At 39.1% G+C, this 21,068-nt stretch overlaps 1 protein-coding gene across 1 annotated transcript in view; it reads left to right on the plus strand.

Moving 5' to 3' along the window:
- Positions 1-21,068, plus strand: part of GRID2 (glutamate ionotropic receptor delta type subunit 2) — a 1,009,897-nt gene that overhangs the window by 816,484 nt on the left and 172,345 nt on the right. The window contains exon 12 of the mRNA XM_087935906.1: positions 18,025-18,163. Within this exon, the coding sequence (XP_087792032.1) occupies positions 18,025-18,163 (139 nt within the window). The remainder of the gene's footprint in view (positions 1-18,024; positions 18,164-21,068) is intronic.

The raw sequence follows: 21,068 nt of genomic DNA on the forward strand, positions 1-21,068 counted from the left end.
AATGTCACCAGACACATTGGCATATTAGGAACTTGGGACCTAAAATCAGAGAAACTTTCATTTGGGAGAAAGACACTGGAAACATGGAGGCTGATTGAAAAGGTGGTTTAATAATGAAGCAGAACCACCAACCACATGTGATTCTGGGCAGCTGACCAAATGGAGTTGAGAGTGGGTGGTTTTTATACCTTCTTTGGGCTTTGAAGTTGAGATTCATATTTGAGCTCCCTGTTCCCGTGTAAGAACATGTCCTATAATATTCTATTGGCTGTTGTCAGATTCTTATGGGGTCATGTAGGGATTACATAGCTGGTTCTATAAGTAAAAGAGGACATGCAAATCCTCGGTGCTTGTCTGAGCTAATTTTGTCAACCTCTGGCTTATTGTTTATCTGAGCCCCCAAATGAAGTTTGGACTGCTCTGGGCTGCTTCTAATCCTACCATTCTACCTTCGTTTCAAAATATTCTGTCTTGAATGGATTACCAAATCTGCATTTCTAAAAGGTGGCCTCCTCAGTTTCTGCTTGGGGGCAGGGAGACTGGGGCTGCTTTCTGTCTCTTAAAAAAACATGTAGAAGCTCCCTTCAAAAGACATTCCTATGCAGTATTCATTTGCAAATCCATGTGGGGTTGATTCCTATCTTGTAGTTTAATTCCACACAACAGTTAAATAATGATGTATGGCTTGATATAATTCTTGGAAAGGAAGTTCAATGGTTAAGGATGTTAAATAAATTACAGATAAAATGACCTTCTTGTCCGTATTTTTTTTTTCGTCCCTGAAATAGGCAGCCATGACTTTGCATGCTTCTTGTAAGAGGAACAAGTAATTTTGCAAAAACCAGGCAGGAGTCTGTCCATTAGCTCCATCAATGCTCAAGTCCTCAGGATGGGGTTAAGTAGGCAATGCTGGTACAGCTTTTTATGAGAGGCGAGATTGCCTCCTTATGAATAGCCTAGCTGACTGGCACCCTCTCTTCTCTATGTGTCATCAGATCAGGAGGAGGTAATGTGGTAATGGGCAGCAGCTGCTGCCAGTCCTCTCCTGGAGACCCCTGGCCAAATTGTTGCAGTTGCGGCTCACCTCCCTAATCTCAGCCATCACTGGTCTAATTGACCCAGCTGAGGCTGTTCCATCAGGTTAGCGTTCACTGGGCCCTGATCCTGACCGATACTGGTCCTCACCCTTTCCTCTGCAGACTTCAACTCAACCTCTTCCTCTGAACTTGCGTCTGGAGAGGGTAAGGCCACACTTGGAATACTGCATCCAGTTTGGGTCGCCACAATGTGAAAAAAGATGCTGAGACTCTAGAAAGAGTGGACAGAAAAGTAACAAAGATGATTAGGGGACTAGAGGTTAAAACATATAAAGAATTGTTACAGGAACCGGGTATGTCTAGACTGATGAAAAGAAGGACTAGGGGTGGCACAATAGCAGTGTTCCAATATCTCAGGGGCTGCCACAAAGAGGAGGGAGTCAAGCTATTCCCCAAAGCACCAGAGGGCAGGATAAGAAGCAATGGGTAGAAACTAATCAAGGAGAGAAGCAACCTAGAACTAAGGAGAAATTTCCTGACAGCTAGAACAATTAATCAGTGGAATAATTTGCCCCCAGAAATTATAAATGCTCCAACACTGGAAGTTTATAAGAAGAGATTGGATAATGGATTGGATAGAAGACCTCCAAGGTCCTTTCCAACTCTGTTCTTCTAAGATGTTGCATAGACAGATCCATGACACATTCCAGTTTTCTGTGACTATTTAATTATTATGTTGCTTTTCCATATCAAGGATTGCATGACCGCAAAGATTATATAGAGAATATAGGAGGAAAAACATTTGCCAGAAATTTGATGAAAAATTCAAAATTACCCAGCTTTAGTTTTAATTACTCCTTAATTCCAGATTTTTGCACTGGAAAATAACAGTAGTATGTCATTAAGACAAAGGTTGGTTCTGTATAATTCTGTTTCCATTTCTTTTATAAAACAGTATTGAGTTAATTGTTGTAGACTAAGCCACTTACATGTATTTTTACAGCTTTGATAAATGTGGGATTGGGCTCTAAATGTATGTCATAAATAGTAGCCATTTTAAAACAGGATCCACAAAGGCAATTTATTTAGTTGCTAATAAATAAAGATGGATCATCTTGTTCCTTAGGTATCTGCCTAGTAATTAAGAGTGAATGTATACTTGAAGATACTAAACTTTTATGTGTATGCATTTGTTTGTTTGTTTTAATATAAATATATTCGAGTATAATCAGAGGTGGTATTCAGCATGTTCTGACCAGTTCTGAAGAACCAGTAGCAGAAATTTTGAGTAGTTTGGAGAACCAGCAAATACCACCTCTGACTGGAGATTTTACAGTCTCCTTGCCCTGCCACGCCCACCAAGCCACATCCACAGAACCGGTAGTAAAAAATTTGAATCCCACCACTGAGTATAATATATATCCCATCCTTAAGATTTTAGACAGGCAGTAGTACATAAGATATATAAAGCAATCATATGGAATAAAAATTAATAGCACTTTAGTACCAGTTACCATGATATAATAGTCAAAGGCATAAAGATAGAATGTTCTGCCAGGTTATGGCTATTAAGACAGAAATTGTGATGGAATGTTGTATACATCCCCAGGAGGGAGGGAATGCATTGTAGAGTAACAAAAGAGTAGCAGCAGTTTATGCGGAAGAAAGAGAGTTAAGATGGCCCCTCCTTGCTGTATGTTTAATGGTGCAAGTAGCCTTCTTTAGTTTGGTAAAATTTTTGCCCATAGGTGACAATAAAAGAAACTTCTCAGAAGAGTCTTACAAAATTTTACTTGGTTTTTTGGAGCCTGACAGAAATGCATGGGTAAAAAGTAAAATCTTCAATAGTTTACACAGCAAAAAGCAATCCCAAAGGTGCTTTATCAAGAGGCAACTGGACTTCCTGGTTTTTCTTGGAAAACATTTTGTTTTTCATCCAAGAAGCTTCTTCAGATATACTACTCTTGGGAGCTGAAAAAGCTTCTTAGATGAGAAGTGAAATCAGAGGTGGTATTCAGCAAGTTCTGACCAGTTCTGGAGAACTGGTAGTGGAAATTTTGAGTAGTTCAGAGAACCAGCAAATACCACCTCTGACTGGGCCTGCCCCCATCTATTCTCTGCCTCCCGAATCCCAGCTTTTGGGCTGGTCTTCTTTTGTTGCTCTGTGCAGGAGAATGGAGCTGGAAAGCAGGTTAGTGGGGTGGGGAGTGGAGATTTTGCAGTATCCTTCCCCTGCCATGCCCACCAAGCCATGCCACGCCCACAAGCCATGCCCACAGAATCAATAGTAAAAAGTTTTGAATCCCACTACTGAGTGAAATGTCTTCAAAGAAAAATCAGAAAGACCAGTTGCCTCTTGAAAAAAGCACCTTTGGGACAACCATGAGCTGGATGACTGATGATCTCCATAGACCTTCAGGAACAGCACTATTGGCCCTCCAAAGTTAGTGTGTCCTAACAGAGAAGGTTTCCCATGACTCCACTCAGATAGAGTGGTATAGGATATATGATAAATAAATAAAAAATGATGTATTTCTTTCAGCTGTAGGATTTCACATAATAGGTACATACTGGGAGAGAGATAATGCTTAAGCTGCAGCTTCTTCTTAAGTTTCAATAATAACTCCACATAATGTTTCCTGAAATACTCCAAGCATTGTTTATCATAGTATGGATATTGTCCTTAAATTGTTCCTGCTCATGAATGATCACAGCAGGTGGAGAAGCTATAGTTGGCCAAATATATTCTGAACCACCAACGTTACTTAAGTCTCCAATAATAGACATAAATCTATCTTCCTGCTTCTTCAGAAAGAAATGGGACTTATTCAGTTTGTAGACCTGTGAGAATGGCCCATTTTATCAAGATTCGTCTCAAATTATTAATGATCATCCAACCCAATACCAGTCCAATCAGTTCACCTAGGATAGTAATGACAAAGTAATGACAGAGTTGAGTAACATTCACATGAAGATGGCATTCGAACATTAACCACCTAATAGCCTTATTCAGTGGACTCAACCGGGGTGGGCTTCAAAATTTTTAGCAAAGAGTTCTCTGCCCGGTTGCTGGGTGGGCATGACCATGGTGGGCGTGGCCTAGTTGGCCTCCTGCACCACAGCAGGGGGGCGTTTTTGCCCTCCTTGGGCTCCAGAGGCTTTTCTGAAGCATCTGGGGGCGCGAAAATAGCCTCCCCGAGCTCCAGAGGCTCTCTGGAAGCCAGAAATGAGCCCACTTCCGGCCTTCCCAAACTTCTAGGAAGTCCATTTTTTGCCCTCCCCAAACCTCCACACGCACCCTTCTACTTACCTGCATCCAAAATGGGCCATGTGGGGACTCCGGGGAGGGGAGGGGTGGGTGGGGTTAGCCAGGAATGGGATTTGGGGATTCTCTGAAATGCACAGAAACTATTTTCTGTCCTTATATTTTATTACAAAAGAGTAATAAGAGTTTCATCAAGTGACCTGCTATGGGGTGATTATGGTTTCTTTTTTCTCCTACTTAAAGCCAGTCATCCTTCAGTCTTGCCCCTTATATTCCCACTCAAAGCATGCAATAATCTCCAGAAACATACGTCTTGGAGTGTACAGTTGCTTAATAAATTACTCTATCTTACTTATCTTTCTTTTGGCATATCCCTGCTGGCACAAAGCTATTATCCTGTGAGAATATTCTTTTCTATTGACATTTGTTCTTAATTAACCATGCAGAGTCTCTTTAGATTTGTAATGTTCCAGGAGAAAATTTGTGTGACTAAAAAATGTTTTGAATGAAAGCCATCATCGTTGGCCTCACAAAATGTGCTATCCAGCTGTATGAGTGGAAATAGGCAGCCATAGAATGAATCCAAAGCCTAAAACCATAGATATTAAAATTTCTAGAAATTGTTTCATACACATCGTCCAAGTATTTTTATTGGGTTCAGGAACCAGCAAATGGGGAATCTGCATTTAAAAGTTTCAAGTTTCACATTCATTTTACTAAGGAAATCTACCTCTGGAGATACACGTTACAGGTAGTCCTTGACGTACTACCAATTTGAAGTTACAACAGACCCCAAGAAAGGGATGCAGTGAGCACAAATCTCTGATGTACCTTTGGGAAATGAAAGACGTTGTGGTGAAGCCCCCCAAAAATCAGCCATGGGTGTGGCAGCACAAGGAAACAATGACAATAGCCAACCACCAACACCCTAATTAACAATTAAATCTGCACACAACCAGCAACCAAAGAAATACAACACGTACAACAGCCCAGTGCACATATTCTGGAGAAAGAAATGTTCCCTGAGCATAAGTTCCAACACAAAATTGAAAGCTCGGAAGAATAAACCTTTGGTCTCAATGACCAACTCAGATTGGGTCCTGCAACATTATTCTGGGACATATTTACTTGGCTTCTTTCACCCCTCAAATATTCAGTCGCCAGGTATGGAATTAATTGTAGTTAAACAATGAAACCTTAGATTTAAACAGGATGTTTTTCTGGCAGCTAAACAAAGAAATTATTTAGCCCTCTAACTTCTGACAAGGGAGTAAAGTTATTATACATGGGAAGATGATATATCTGCTTAAGGAATAGCATGGCGCCTTGCTACAAAGTCCTCCACAAGGGGAAAAGCGAGAAACTTGTATATTATTTCACTGTCTTTTACCTTTGTGAAGAACTTCTCAATTGCTCTCCTCAGGATATCTTGTAACACTATACATTTGTCCCAATATATATATATAGTTCAGCAGGAGACACATGGGAATAAGTATTTCTTCATCTGTTATTTCTTTGACAAGGAAAGACCTGCACTAGAATATTAAGTGAAAGCAAAGATTAGGTCACTCTACAGAGTGTCTCAGGCTTGATCATAACATTTAGTGACATATTGCTTGCAAGTTTATTCAGGCCTTTCCAGAGGTAGCTTGGATGAAAACAGCGTACAATTGGAGAGACCATTCAGGTTGATCACAGAGCTACCCAGACTAGCATTACGAACAAATGCTGTTGAAGAAACTACAAAAACAATTTAAGACCCTCTAAAATAGCAGCCTCCAACCTTTGGGGCACAAGGGACTGGTTCCATGCAAAGAGGTTTTCCCATGGACCGGAGGGGTGTAGTTTCATGAGCTGCCTGCATCCTGCAGTTGGAGCTTCATTTGCTTGCATGGCCATGTCCCCTGTTCTATAGCAAAAGTTACTATAGGTGCTCTTTCATCTGAACACCATACTGAAGTTTCCAATTTTCTCTTAAACTTTCTTTTTCTGCAAAAGGGCCTTTTATCTACCAATCTCATCATTAAGGTGTGTTTCATTCCTTTTAGTGGAAATTTCCTCATGGCTTACTTTATTTTGCAAGGTAGCAGAAAGTGTTGCTAACATATTATATCTGTACTGTTACGTAGCCTCCCTGACTGCCTCTTTTCTGATTTTAAAAAAGGGACCATGGATGAATGGTATCTCTCCTGCCATGAAATTAAAGTATGAGAAGCGAAATGTGTTATAAATTGCCAGAGAAATACATGTGAAGTTTTTATAAACAAAATTCGGGCTCCTTATAATTTCTCCCTTTGCTGATTTAAGTTTAAGGCAAAATACTTCTCTCTGTAAAACAAAAGTTTATTTTCTATCAGATGGAAAGAAATTGACAGAAAAAAATATTTGCTAAAAATACAGAATACATAATAACAGAGTTGGAAAGGATCTTGGATATCTTCTACTCCAACCTGCTACTCAAGCAGGAATCCCTATACCATTCCAGACAAATGGCTGTCCAATCTCTTCTTTAAAACCTCCACTGATGGAGCACACACACCTGTTCTGCTGATTAATTTTTCTCACTGACAGAAAATTCTCTTTACATATATCTGCTCTTCAGGTTAGCCTGCATCTAATTTACATCTTTGCAAACCAAACTTCAAGAGTCCAATAGATGTTCTCCTTGAGAAAAAGGTTGTCTGAATGGAGTAGCTTTGAGAAAATTTTGAATGATTTCTTCTTTTGGGAGCACGGAGTAATATTCTTCTCATGTCCTAATGGTCAATGATTCTCCTTTGAGATATTGTTTGAATCATTTTACAGTGAGGTGGAAATCAGAAGTCTTCTAGAGGTTGCAGAATTACAAACTGTAACACCATGGCATACTTTCATTTGGAGCTTTTCAATTATGTCTGAATTTAAACATTTGTACCTACAAATACTGTAGGTAGAAATTGTGTGCAACAGACTGTATTGGGCACCTATCAAATGTTGCAAATAGCACTGCATAGCATAGGTGAAGCTTCCAGGTAAAATTACAGGCCCGATATATTGCAAAGCAGATCTCACATTTTACTCAGGTATGTATTAACCAGCCTTAGTGACCAAAAAGCTAGAGACATTTTCACTGAGCATCACTTGCAAAAGCTGTTATAACTGGTTGTCTTTATAAAATCTTTACTGTTATCCACCTACATGCACAGGTTAATCCACACAATCTGGGATTGTTTTAGATTTCAACATTGGCTCTTCTTTCAATATTTATTTTTTCCAACCCAAGGAAAGAAAAAGATGATGTGTTTGATCCTTTATCTATCTCTCCATGTTCATTGGCAGAACTAGACTCAAATGGGACCAAATTTGGCATGGTGAGAGGGGATAAATTAAGGTGGAAAGTGGTCTAGATACAGCTGAGCAATGTAGGGGAAACAAAATTGAATTGCCTAATGCATCCCTTGCTTTTGAATTGTGGTGTTTGATAAGACTTTTGAGAATCCTTTGGAAATCACCCCTTGATTGTTCTTTGAAAGGACAGAGAGTAAAACTGAAGCTCAAATACTTTGGCCACCTAATGAGAAGAGAAGACTTATCAGGGCTGCCTCCATCCTATTCCAAGGAAAGGAAAACCCTTCACTCCATAAATTCAGAGAAAAGATACTTTTACTAGGAGAGAACTGAATGCAACAAATTTCAGGCAAGATCTGAGGCAAAAGCACGCAGCAAATTGAACCAACTTGCTCAGGGAGCTCTGTTTTTGCTGGCAGAGAGCTGCTGGAGACCGTCGCAACTGAAAACAGAGCCCGGGGGCGGACAGCACACAGCCTCACTGAGCTCTATTTTTGCTGGCAGAGGGCTGCAGGAGGCCATTGCAGCAGAAAATGGAACCTAGATGAGTGACATCAAGCTGGCCATGTCCCCTGGCCATGCCCCTCAAGGTCAAACACAATCCTGATGCAGCCCTCAGTGAAATCAAGTTTGACACCCCGGGCTAGGAGATCCAAAAGGGGACTTCCCTCCCTCTCCCTTGATCCTCTCCCTTGCTTCCTCATATTGCCCCATGTTATTTCTCTGACATTGCTGGGATAAAAAAATATATGGAAGAATGCTGTGTATAGCATACTGTATCACAACCAAAACTATTAGTGTGGAGAGATGGAAAGGAGGTGTTTGTATCTCCCTCTATATTCCTGTGTGTGGGTATGTCAAAACAGTTCCAGATTTAGTGAGCGATATAGTGTTCTGCATATAAAGGCAGATTACATCAGAATTGAAGTAGAAAAAAATCTTGAATGTATAACAAGTTTCAAATCAGAAATGTTCAGAATGCAAACACTTTTTGTTGCAGAAGATAGAAACAAACCATGAATTTCTATTTTCTCTTATTTTCCATTTTGCTTATCTTCACCTTGGGCATGCAAACTGTCAGCTTCTGAGGCTCATTATATGACTTTCTTTTAAAAGACACCGAGATCAACTAATGAGGAGGAAACTTTTTTTTTCTTTTTAAGAGCGGCAACATTTGTCTATGGCCTATAAATATGTTGTAGTGGAGCTTGTCTAATTGAAATAATTGCTGCTCTCATTATTTTTCTGCAAATCATAGCTAGAAATGAACTTGAGCAGGTTGATAAGAGCTATAATATTTTTGGTGGTGATGGGGCAGTAGCTTCTCAAAGAAAAATATCACTAAAAGTTAAAAAATCAAATATCCAAATAGCACATTTTCTCCAAGTTGTTCTTGCTTAGATAAATTTAGATGAATTTGCTTGCTTAGATGAATTTTTAATAGGGAATAGTGGTATCTGAAACATGTACTAAACAGTCTTGGTATACTATGAACCCAATAGGTTGGGCTGATAGTTTTCAGAACTGCAGCTAGCATGACTGACAATTTTCTTAGCTAAGAATTTTGGGTGTTATAATTACAACTCATCTGAAAATCAGCAGGTGGGATTTTAAAAGGCTGGGAACTTTGAAGATGGGCATTCATCCAAACCTTGCCTGGAAAGCTCAGAATTAAAGCAAGTACAGAAGGCTACAGTGGTTAAAATGAAGAGACCTACTGTATAGATCAAGGGTCTTCAAACTTGGCAAGTTTAAGACTTATGGACTTCAACTCCCAGGATTCCTGAGCTAATATGACAGGAGGAGGAATTCTGGGAGTTGAAGTCCACAAGTCCTAAAGCTATCTAGTTTGAAGACCCACCTAGTATAGATAAAAATGGGGCAAATAAGAGAAGATTGGTGACTCATTTAAAAAAAAGTAACATGTCATTTGGTTATATTTTGGGATGCAGGATAGAATTCTAAAAGCAGGGATCTATTATTCCTAACCTTAAAATCATTTAAAATCATCACATCCCCCCCTTAAGAAAGCACTCCAACAAAATGTTGCCACTGTATACATTAATTATAGTAGATTAATCTCAGGGTGCTGGTAGAACAATAGAAATGGTTGGAAACCATTAGATGGACAATAGAAATTTAAGACACACATGCTGGCTGACACAATTGTGGTTTGATTGATGTTAGACTAAACAGGTGCTTTCCAATCCAATTACTTAATCTTTCTTTTTTCTTTCTTTCATTTCTTTCTCTTTTTCCTTTTTCCTTCTTCCTTGCTTTCCTTTCCTTCCTTTCTTTTTTCCCTCTTTCCCTTTTTGAGATTTCAAGGATTTAGTTAAGAAATGAATCTAGATAAAAATGTGCTCAGTTTGTGAATGTTGACAGTGGCATTATTTCTGGATATTCTTAGTTATCTAAAATAAAGAGTATGTGATAGGGTGCAAAATTCTTTATGAGACCTTTTCCTGTATTTGATTTGTGTGCTTAATCTTAGCTATTACTTTTTTCATTTTGGTCTTTTAAAATGTTTTTAAAAAAGAATAGAGTATATTAAAAACCTACATTACAACTTTATGAAAAATATTATTTTATTTTGTTCTTGCTCTATTGGTTGTTTCAGCATGATAGAGTTATTAATTTTTTGGAACACCAATAAAACAATTGCACAGGTAGTGAAATGTATAAATTTGATGTATTTTTTTCATGAAAGGATTTTATTATGAACATTTCATATTCTTATATCTTTTCTCTGCTGCATTTTGCTGTTAGATTTAAAAAGAAATGCCCTTTCTATCCCCCCCCCCCGTGCCTTTTTAAACATATAGAATAGAATAACATGGTTGGAAGGGAGCTTGAAGGTCTTCTAGTCCCTGCTCAGGAAATTTCTCCTTAGTTCTAGGTTGCTTCTCTCCTTGAATAGTTTCCATCCATTGCTTCTTGTCCTACCCTCAGATGCTTTGAAGAATAGCTTGACTCCCTCTTCTTTGTGGCAACCCGTGAAATATTGAAACACTGCTGTCTTGTCACCCCTATTCCTTCTTTTCATTAAACTATACATACTCGATTCCAGCAGCCGTTCTTTATACTTTTTAGCCTCCAGTCCCCTAATCATCTTTGTTGGTCTTCCCCGCACTCTTGATTTTTAAAGAAGGATAAACCTTCCTCCATATTTTCTTCCCTCTTGTTCACTTGCATATTGAATTTTCATCATTGCTTTTCCATTGTTATTCCAAAGTACCTTCAGCATTACTGGTATATTGCCCCACCATTACTGAAGATATTAAATGTTTCAGGTGGATCTCAATTATAATGTTCATCCATCCATCCATTCGTTCGTTCGTTCATTCATCTCAACTTCATGGTTCTGCAGAACCTTAAGAAAAATATAGATATATACCTATAATAAAATAAAACATAAAGTAGTTAGAGAATCATAAAATGCTCTCAGTGTAGCCAAGAAATAGGTCACGTCACAAACCTGGGCCCCAGGCATAGGCACAGAACCAAGTTTTCAAAGCCTAACAAAAGACCAGCAGTGTAGGGTGTTGAGGTAATTCCCCGTTAGGAGAATGAGCACATACAGGGAGACATATTGAGAGTAATGTTGAATAATACACACACAGCACACAGATACACTGTACAGTAAATGTAGATTTTTACTTCCAATAAACATTTAAGCAAAGTTCAAACACAGTCCAAGTCATTCACTGTTAAATCACTCAGTTTTCAGTCCAGGGATAATCTAATAACAAAGTCCAGTATCAAAAACAGTTCAGTAACAGACTTACATCAACAATCAGTAACAGTCATTAGGAGGAACGGCAACTCTCTCCAACAGAAGGAAACAGATACTCACTGAGACTCTCTTCTGAGACTAAACAGTCCAGGGTTCTGGCTCCATCTTATGGCCGTTTGAGAAACCATACCCAATTACAGTTTAGCAGTCCCTTAAAGACATAGTATTAAAATGTCTATCCTAGTTTATATATTTCCAACCCAAATAAGTTAGGTGACTTATATTCCTATCATAGGGCACAACCTAATTTCAGGACAGATGATGTTCAGAAGGGTGGTGCCATGATAGAAACATCTCTTATTCATGATAATACTAGGTCACATTCCTTCACTGTTGGTACTTACAATGACTTTTCTTCCCAGATTGGATGGAACCAGGAGAATCAACCAGGAAGTAACAGTCTGATAAGTAATCCATACCTAAGTCATATAAGGCTTTAAAGATAAACTATCAGTATCTTGAGTTATATCCCAGAATCAAACTAGTATCCAATGCAGCTTATGGAGGCATGGACCTAACCAGTACCATTAACAGCCCATGTCACTGTATTTTTCAGCAGCTGAATCTTTTGAATAGTCCAAGGGCAGCCCCATTTAGAGTACACTGCTGTAGTCCAAACAGAAAGTAACATGGTCACGAGAGACTGTGAGAAAAGCCTCAACTAACACACAACATGAAGCTATACGTGGCCATGGCTCCTGGCCATGGCTTCCACATGTTCTTCAGGCAGGAGCCAGGAATCCAGGCAACTTCCTGTTTTATACTTTGACTCTGCCTGAGGCAGTACTGTCATGCCTTTGTTGGAAACTGACTCCGAGGGAGAGGAGGAACAGCTGACAGGGAGTAGAAGTGTAGCTCCGGAGGTTGTGGAGGAGGCTGGGGAAGGGTAGAGGCCATCTGGGCAGTCAGAGGAAGACCCAGGCCCATCCCCTCTCCATCCTAGGGCATGCAGGGAGGAGAGGATAAGGGAAAGACATGAATAGCGTGGAAATATCTCTAGTCTGTTGTTCCTCTCTGAGTTTGGCATCCTTCCCAGTATATGTTCCGATATCTGTGGATGTCTTCAAGCCATAATCTTGCCTCCTTCTCTTAATTGCTTCAGTGTGGTTTGTGTTGTTTTTACTCTTTATAATTTATAGGCATTTTTAGTTTAAACAACATTTCCTCCTTTTCATAACTGCTTGTGGGGGAGTTTTTTGTCTTTGGTCAAAGATATTTGGAGCTTTGAAGCAAAGTGAAGGAATAAAAGGGGCTTCACCTGTTTTCGTGACTGCGTTTATTTTGTATCCCACCCTGGGTCATCACACAGTACTATCCCATCCATAACCAAAAATGGAAGGTCCCCATACACAGGACCTCTAAAGACTCAAAGCCACTCTGTTTTGCTTGGTTTGAGCTGAAGTCTGTTGTTTCTGGCTAAGCTCTCACAGCCTCCAGGAACTAAGATGAGACTTCCAGAGCATCATTCACACAGTTTGGGGTGGAGATATACAAATATCAAACTATTGGCTCACCTCACTCAGGAACTTCATGCAAATGTTAAATAGGAGGGAAGTAAGTATTGAACCCCAAGGCACCGCACAAACTTACTATAAAAAGATTCCAAAGTCTGCATGTGTGTTTCTCATAAATATACATAAAATCCTTTATTAAATTACATATTACTTACCTTATATTATAAGGTAAGTAATAGGTAATGTAATTATATTATATAGCTTATATTACATATAAATGTATACAATATGTCGTTCAAGGTTCCTGGCAGACCAATTTAGTGATTAATAAATAAGTCAAAGTCCTGCCATCAAGGGGGATTGGAAAGGACAATATGAAATTATACAACCAATATAAAATACAATGATGAGCGATAGTTCGAATTTAAAAATGTAAGCAATGTCTATTGTTCCATTAAACATGAAATGAAATTGTGGTTCACCCATGGCCCATCTCTGCTCTTATGTCTCATTGATGAAATTAGATATTATGTAGGAACAGTCCAATTTTTAATCATGGTGATTGAACTCCCTCATATAAATGTATGTACATCACATATACATATTCTTCAAGAACCATCCTGGTCTGCTGAATAATCAAAAGGGAGAATGTTTTTTGTTAAAGAAAAATGTAGGTAACCTCTTACTAAAGAAAGTACTTTGTATACAAGATATTCAGTGCCTGTTAGTTGAGAGTTTGTGCACATGTACATCTGCATATTATGTCCTTGAATTATTAGTTTTGGGTAGCAGTTCATCAGAGGCCTTTAAAATGGATAGGAATGGGGTTGAACATTCAGTTCTGTGTCCTACCTGCATATATTCGGGTGGAAAACTGAAGTGGATGCGTATTCTTATTGGCCTGAGAGCTTTTCTTGCAGACTAAGACTCTAAAGTTTTAGAATTGTTCCTAATGGAAGAGAATAACATGACCCCGACACAAAAAATAAAAAAATAAAATGAAAATAGGAGCACTCTCCTCTTCAGATTTCATATCCACTCACAGGAGTGCTTCCTTAGAGTAATATGTACCATTTTAAAAAATAATGCCAACGTAAAGGTAGTCCTTGATTGACAAAAATTCATTTAGTGACCATTCAAAGTTACTTATGATCACTTTTCACATTTACGACCATTGCAGTATCACGTGACCAAAATTCAGCCACTTGGCAATGGATTCATATTTATGATGGTCACAGCGTTCTGCGATCTTGTGATCACCTTTTGCAACCTTTTGACAAGCAAAGTCAACGGAGAAGCCAAATTCACTGAACAACCACATTACTAATGCAATGATTGCTGTGATTCGCTTAACAACTGTGGCAAGAAGGGTCATAAAATGGGGCAAAATTCACTTAACCAATGTCTCACTTAACAACAGAAAGATTGGGCTCAATTGTGGTTGAGCCCAATTGTGGCTATATAGGTAGCCACAACTGGGGTCTATAGTAATAGTAATTCAGAAGTCATATGTTCATTGGGACAAGACTGTATCTTTATTGATTTAATATATGCAAATTAAGAAATGTATTAAATATTCAAAGGAAAGGTAAGCATATAATAGTACTACCCCATCTCCAGTTTATGAGGGGAGGTTTTTTTTGGAAAGTGCTAATGAAAATGGCTGTAGATCTAATCAAAAACCCTATTCAACTTTTCAGAAACCAAAAAGGGCCTTCAGTTTTTAATTTTGCCTACTGTGATAGACTCATGATATCATCTACTGAGACATTAGAGCAGGGGTGTCAAACTCAAGGCTCAGGGGCCAGATCTGGCCCACGGGTTGCTTAGAAGTGGCCTGAGGGTCTGCCCTGGACATAGTGAAGGACTGGCCCGCAATGCCTCTGCCAGCAAAAACAGAGCTTGGGAGGGCTGTGTGTGGCCCTTGCGAGCTCAGTTTATGCTGGCAGAGGGTTGCAGGAGGCCATCGCAGCTGAAAACAGAGCTCAGGAGCCCATTTTTGCTGGCAGAGCACTTGGGCCACCACAGGTGCCTCTGACACGAGTGATCTCGAGCTGGCCATGCCCCACCCTGGCCCTCCAAAATCAAACATAACCCTGATGAGGCCCTCAATTAAATTGAGTTTGACACCTCTGCATTAGAGATTTTTAAAAAGATGTTTACAGGTGCAACACTCCTCTCAGCCCCAAAATGATTACCTGTTTCCATTCTTGAGATCTCACAGTTCTTGGGATGATAGATGGTTATTAAGTCCTGATAGAAAAGAACACTTTTAGCTCAGGGTTGAACTGTGGGATCCTTGGTGCTCTCTGAGCTGGGTGGTTTTCTTACAGACATTTCATTACCATTTTAGCAATGATGATGTTAATTAGTTAGTAATAAAACATCTGTAAGAAAAACACAAAACTCAGAGAACACCAGCTATTAAGTCTTTTGAAAAAAGATAGCTCCATGATATCATCCCCAAAGGGGTTAGTAAATTTAAAATCATTGCATTGCACCCAATTTTTCTGGCAGAATGTCAGTCCAGCAAGATCCAATTCTCAGGTCCTCCCCCCCTCCAATTTTCTATTCCTCTTCAAATTTTTATTTGAGAGCTTCATTTATGGATTTTTTAAAAAAGCCTAACATTGACTTTCAGTTCTATTTCTCCTGCCGATTGCCCCCATATAAAGAAGGTAGGGAACAGCTTTTTGTTTTTATTCAAGAGCTTTAAAAAATGAGAATGTGATTTAAGAAGTATCTGGAGAAATTACAAGTTTCCCTTTTACCAGTCTACTCCTTTCAATTAAATTCACAGCAAATTATGGAGAGTGACAATGGATGGTGAAAGGAGCAATCAGATCTATTGGATTTATTCTATATGTCTACCTAAAAAGTTGTGTTCAAATGTAATTTGCTTTTTGATTGAAAAGTTTTTAAAAATCACCCCAAAAGAGGGTAAGATAAAAATACTCTATTTAAAAAAAAAATGTTCAGCTCTGATATTAGGTTTTCAGAAGTTAGATATTTCATCTTCCTGAAGTCTTAATATCAAATAAAACTATCCAAATAGAATCATGATTCTTTTTTTTTACAATAAGTTTCCAGAAGTAGGTAGAAATTTGAAATATATAAAGTAGTCAATCCTATGCTACTGAATAGTGGGTTATGTTTTTAAAGACAAAACTTACATGCATCAAAGATGCCATTTATAATTAACTCAGCGTTTGCAGAAGAATAGGGTGGACAGAGCAATCTTTATTAAAAGCTTTTAGTAGGCAATTCTTTCCTAACATATACCTAGTAATCAAATGGTTATAATCAAGAAAGGTAAATCTGTGCTTAATGGGATCATCATAATAAAATAACGGATTTAGCATTGATGAAGACAAAGAACCCTGGAATTCATAGACACATCCTTTCATGGTTAACAATGCTTCCACTTCCAGACTTTTATGAGTGAATATTGGATATATATTAGGGAATAGCTTGGCACCCTAGAGGTGGAGCTCTTTTCACACAATCAGGAGGCTGTGAGTTTGATCCTAGGTGAGTTTGATCCTCTCTGGGTGCAAAGAGAAAATATCTGCTGCAAACTCCACATAGGCATCAGGAGGGCATCTGGCCAGTAAACGCTCAGCTCCATCCTGATGCAAGGGATTATAAGGTCATTAAAAAATGCATATGTATTGGAAATTAAATTGAAAATACTGGGGTTTGTCCCTCTACTGTCATCATCAGGGTAAATAAAATAAAAAAAGCTGCAGTCAGGATAAGTTGAAACCTCTTTGGTTCACATACACAACCAGGCACATATCCTACAGGTAATTACTGTCTGTTTCACACAAGGAAATAGAACATGTTGGCGGAAATCATATACGATTAATGTCATTTCATTTATTTAGGTGTCCTTTTGCCCTACCTCCCATTCTTTGACCATTTTTTGCACTGTATTGTATTAAATGGGAAAGAAGTCAATTATACTAGATACAGTTTCAAAATAAGTGAGAGGAAACTCTAAAGTATTTTGGTGGGTGTTTAATACAGTTTATTGTCAATATTTGTGTCTAGGTTTATAACCAGCAAAGTAGTTGAATAATGGATTCAGATACAATTGAGGTGGAAAGGAAAGGAAACAGAAAAAAAGTTTTTGTAGTATCTGTCTTCTTTGTTTCAGATTCATGTCCATCACGCTGACACTTTTCCAACTTTCAGAATGGCTTTTATATTAATTTCTGTAAATGAAATAATTTTTCCTAAGATAAAACATCCTGTATATTGCAACTGCAGAATGAGTCAATGAAATATTTCATTTATCATCATTCTGACACATCCATCTAATCTATTGGTATTTCTGCTGTGGTCTCAAAACCAAGACGATTTGAATAAGCTATTTTTCCATCTCTATGTTTTTTAACCAAATTATTCATGTTCACTGAATGAACAATCTACAATCACAAGTGACTGGGAGGGAGGGAAGGAGGGAGGGAAGGAGGGAGGGAGGAAGATTTTTGTTTTTTCAGTGCAAATGTATGTATTTACCTCCAGATATAAAAAAAAATTGTAAAAATATTATTTGAATGGCTGCTTTGTTTAATAATTGATTTTACTTTATCAATTAACTTAACCACAAAGGGGGGGGGGAACCTTGAATCTTAATGTCTGAATATAAATTAATACCTCCCTCTTTCTATTTTCTCCCTCCAATGTATGTGTGTGCATAATTGCATTTAGAAACTGTGCTTGAGTCTTTATATACTAAAGAACAATCAGATGGTGTGTTTATATATAGATGTGTTGATACTAGATCATTTTTTGAAAAATATCTACATTTCCATAGAGTTAATTAAAATCAATAGCAAAAAACTTGCAAAATAATAGAAATACTTCTGGGCTATTGTTCTTTGTGTTAGATATTGAGCCAAGTTTCTTGATAAATAGCAGAAAACTATTTAAGAGGATCCTCTTACTAAGTATCATGGAATGGTGTCCTTTGATGACTTTCATCTATAGATGTTAATTTGTTGACTGCAACCTAGAACTCCAAGATTCTTTTCCTAAATTGATACCAACTATGGTGTTTTATATGAGCATGTTCTCTAGAATAAAAGGATTTTCTTCTGCAATTAAAATTCTTATCATTCTACCTTTCTTGCTCAACAGGAGGAGAAGTTCCCTATACCACACTGGCAACTCGAATGATGATGGGCGCCTGGTGGTTGTTTGCCTTGATCGTCATCTCATCCTACACTGCAAATCTAGCGGCTTTTCTCACCATCACTCGTATTGAGAATTCCATCCAGTAAGTTTGCACAAGCTTGGGAGTAAGAGTCAACCACGAGCTGGAAAACCTCTTTGGCCAAAATTGAAGCCTACCCAACCAGAATCAGTGTCGAAATAGAAGTAGGCTGAGCCCAAGGGAGGGTTCAAACATGTCATCAGCCTTGAGTCCCTTCATGCCCATCTAAGCAAGGGTGGGGTTCTACTGGTTCAGACCGGTTCAGGCAACTCGGTAGTTCCGGTGAGCATTTGGGCCCACCCACCTGCCCCTGCTTTTTCCTGTGCTTTGTTTCCTGGTTTTTTAGCACAGCTAATTCGCAGAGCGATTTGCCATGCATCAATTGTTTTACTCACCAGGGATGTAGCGGAAGGTAAGTAATTGAGTTGAAAATGGGCTTTTTTAAATGTAGAGGACACACCACTGGATCTAAGTCCAAGCCATCTTGAATTCTGTTGACTCTTATAATACCAATTTGCTTTGACCATTAGTATTTCAGATCCTTACAGAGAGAGTTAGCATGCAATAAACCTGTTAGCGATTTGAACTGCCTTACATGAACATTCCACCTCTCTTACCTTTCATTCCCATTTCTATACTTTTTAAAATAAGACTAATCATAGTGAAACACACACACACACACACACACACATACACACACAAATAAGTCTGGCCGGTAAATATGGCTGATGGTTTCCTGCACCCATCATTTCAAAATAATAGAATAACAAAATTTGGAGGTCTTCTAGTCCAACCCCCTACTCCGGCAGGAAACCCTAGACCAGGGGTTCCCAATCTGGGGTGCCCACACCCCCTGGGGGTGCAAGATGATATTCCAGGGGGTGCGAGAAAAGTCCAGGTAAATAATAGGATATTGGCTATATGTTGGCATTTTTATTTATTATGCAATGGATTAACTTTGTTTTCATTTTAGAGTTAAGTATCGTTATTTAGTGGCCGTCACATACATAGCTGAAAAGATTTTATCCTACCATATATTTAACGCGTTCAGTAGTTCCTAAAGTCTAAATTTCAGGGGGTGCGAGGTTCGAGTGAAATTTCTTTAGGGATGCAGGGTGAAAAAAAGGTTGGGAACCACTACCCTAGACAAATGGTTGTCCAATCTCTTCTTAAAAGCTTCCAGTGTTGGAGATGCCACAACTTCTGGGAACAAGTTGTACCACTGATTAATTGTTCTAAGTGTCAGAAAATTTCAATAGTTCCATACTTAATCTGGTATGACCAGGGGTGGGATTCTACCGGTTCAGTCAGCTCTACAGAACTGGTAGCACTGAAGAACAGCAGCACCGGTTCTGTGTCTGCTGCTGTTTTGGACCATCCGCCTGCCCGGGTTCTTACCTGTCCTTTATTTCCTGCTTTTTCAACCACAGCTGCTTTGCGCAGCACAGCTGCAGTTAAAAAAGCAGAAAAGCAGGGCTTTTCCAACCGCTGTGCACCTGTATGCAGCGCTGCTCAGCTGTCCGGGCAGCTCAACAGGTCGTAAATTGCACTTGAGCGACTCACACATGCGCACGCGTTGCAAAGCAATAGGACCAGTAGTTATACTGGTCGGATCCCATTCCTGGGTATGACCCTAGACTATATTCTCAGATATAGCATTTCAACGAAGGTTCTAAATAGCACCTTGAGACAGGATTAGATTATGAGCAGTGATTATAGTGGTAATGTTGGGGACAACAGTAGAATCCCTGTTGGGTTTCTTGCTTTGTTTCTTTTATTTATTTTTTCCTTCCCTTTTTCTAATAACAGAGGGAAAGGAAAACAAAGACTCTCAGAATGGCTGGTGGTCTCACCTTATCTGCTGGGAGGTGAAAGGTTTTCTGTCTCTCACAGTTTTACTACTTTTGACCACTGTTTTACTGTCTCTGTGGGGGAGAACACTCCTCTTCTCCTAAGGGCAGCTCCATTTACTCTGAACTGCCATAGGACTATCAAAGTCCCTGCCAGGGGACAGGAGAGAAATTATTTGTTCCCTAAAATTGCAGTTATTCCCCAAACAGAAAGCATGCGTAGGCATTTTCTCTATCTAATGTCTCTTTTTTGTGAAAAGTATATCCTGCATCTTTATTATTGATCTTTGCAGACCTTAGCAAACCTGCAAGCAAGAGACAATATAACAATTCAAGATGGTCTGGGTCAGCATTTCTCAGCATGGGCAACTTTAAGAGGTGTGGATATCAACCCTCAGTCTTCTCTAGCCAACATGGTTGGCCAGAGAAATCTGGGAGTTGACGTCCACGCTTCTTAAAGTTGCTAATATTGAGTAATACTGGTCTAGGTGTAACCATGGTCCCTCCTCCTATGAAATTAAGATTCCTCTCCCTTCAACTCCTTAAACTGGGAATGCTGTGGCTCTGTGGCTAAGACACTGAGCTTGTCCATCAGAAAGGTTGGCAGTTCAGCGGTTCGAATTCTTAGCACTGCATAATGGAGTGAGCTCCTGTCACTTGTCTCAGCTTCTGCCAATCTAACAGTTCAAAAGCATGTAAAAATGCAAGTAGAAAAATAGGGACCACTTTGGTGGGAAGATAACAACGTTCTGTGTGCCTTCAGCATTTAGTCATGCTGGCCACATGACCATGGAGACATCTTCAGACAGCGCTGGCTCTTTGGCTTTGTAATGGAGATGAACACCACCCCCGAGAGCCAGAAACAACTAGCACATATGTGCGAGGGGAATCCTTACCTTTACCTTTTATCCTTCAACTCCCTAAACAAGGAGCACAATGGCTCTTGTGGTTAGGTGTTTGTTGGAAGTTAGCAAGACCATGTTTGAGACCCAAATGCTGCTGTGAGGTGGGATGAGCCCTCATCCTTTGCTCCTGCTCCTGCTCCTGCCAAGAACATAAAAGGAGGCTTCAACTGTATATCCCACAGACAACAATCATGTCACTGGCTAATCTTTTCA

The sequence above is a fragment of the Pseudonaja textilis genome, chromosome 6 (assembly GCF_049901715.1).
Source record: "Pseudonaja textilis isolate UNSWEBS1 chromosome 6, rPseTex1.2, whole genome shotgun sequence".
Lineage (NCBI taxonomy): Eukaryota > Metazoa > Chordata > Lepidosauria > Squamata > Elapidae > Pseudonaja > Pseudonaja textilis.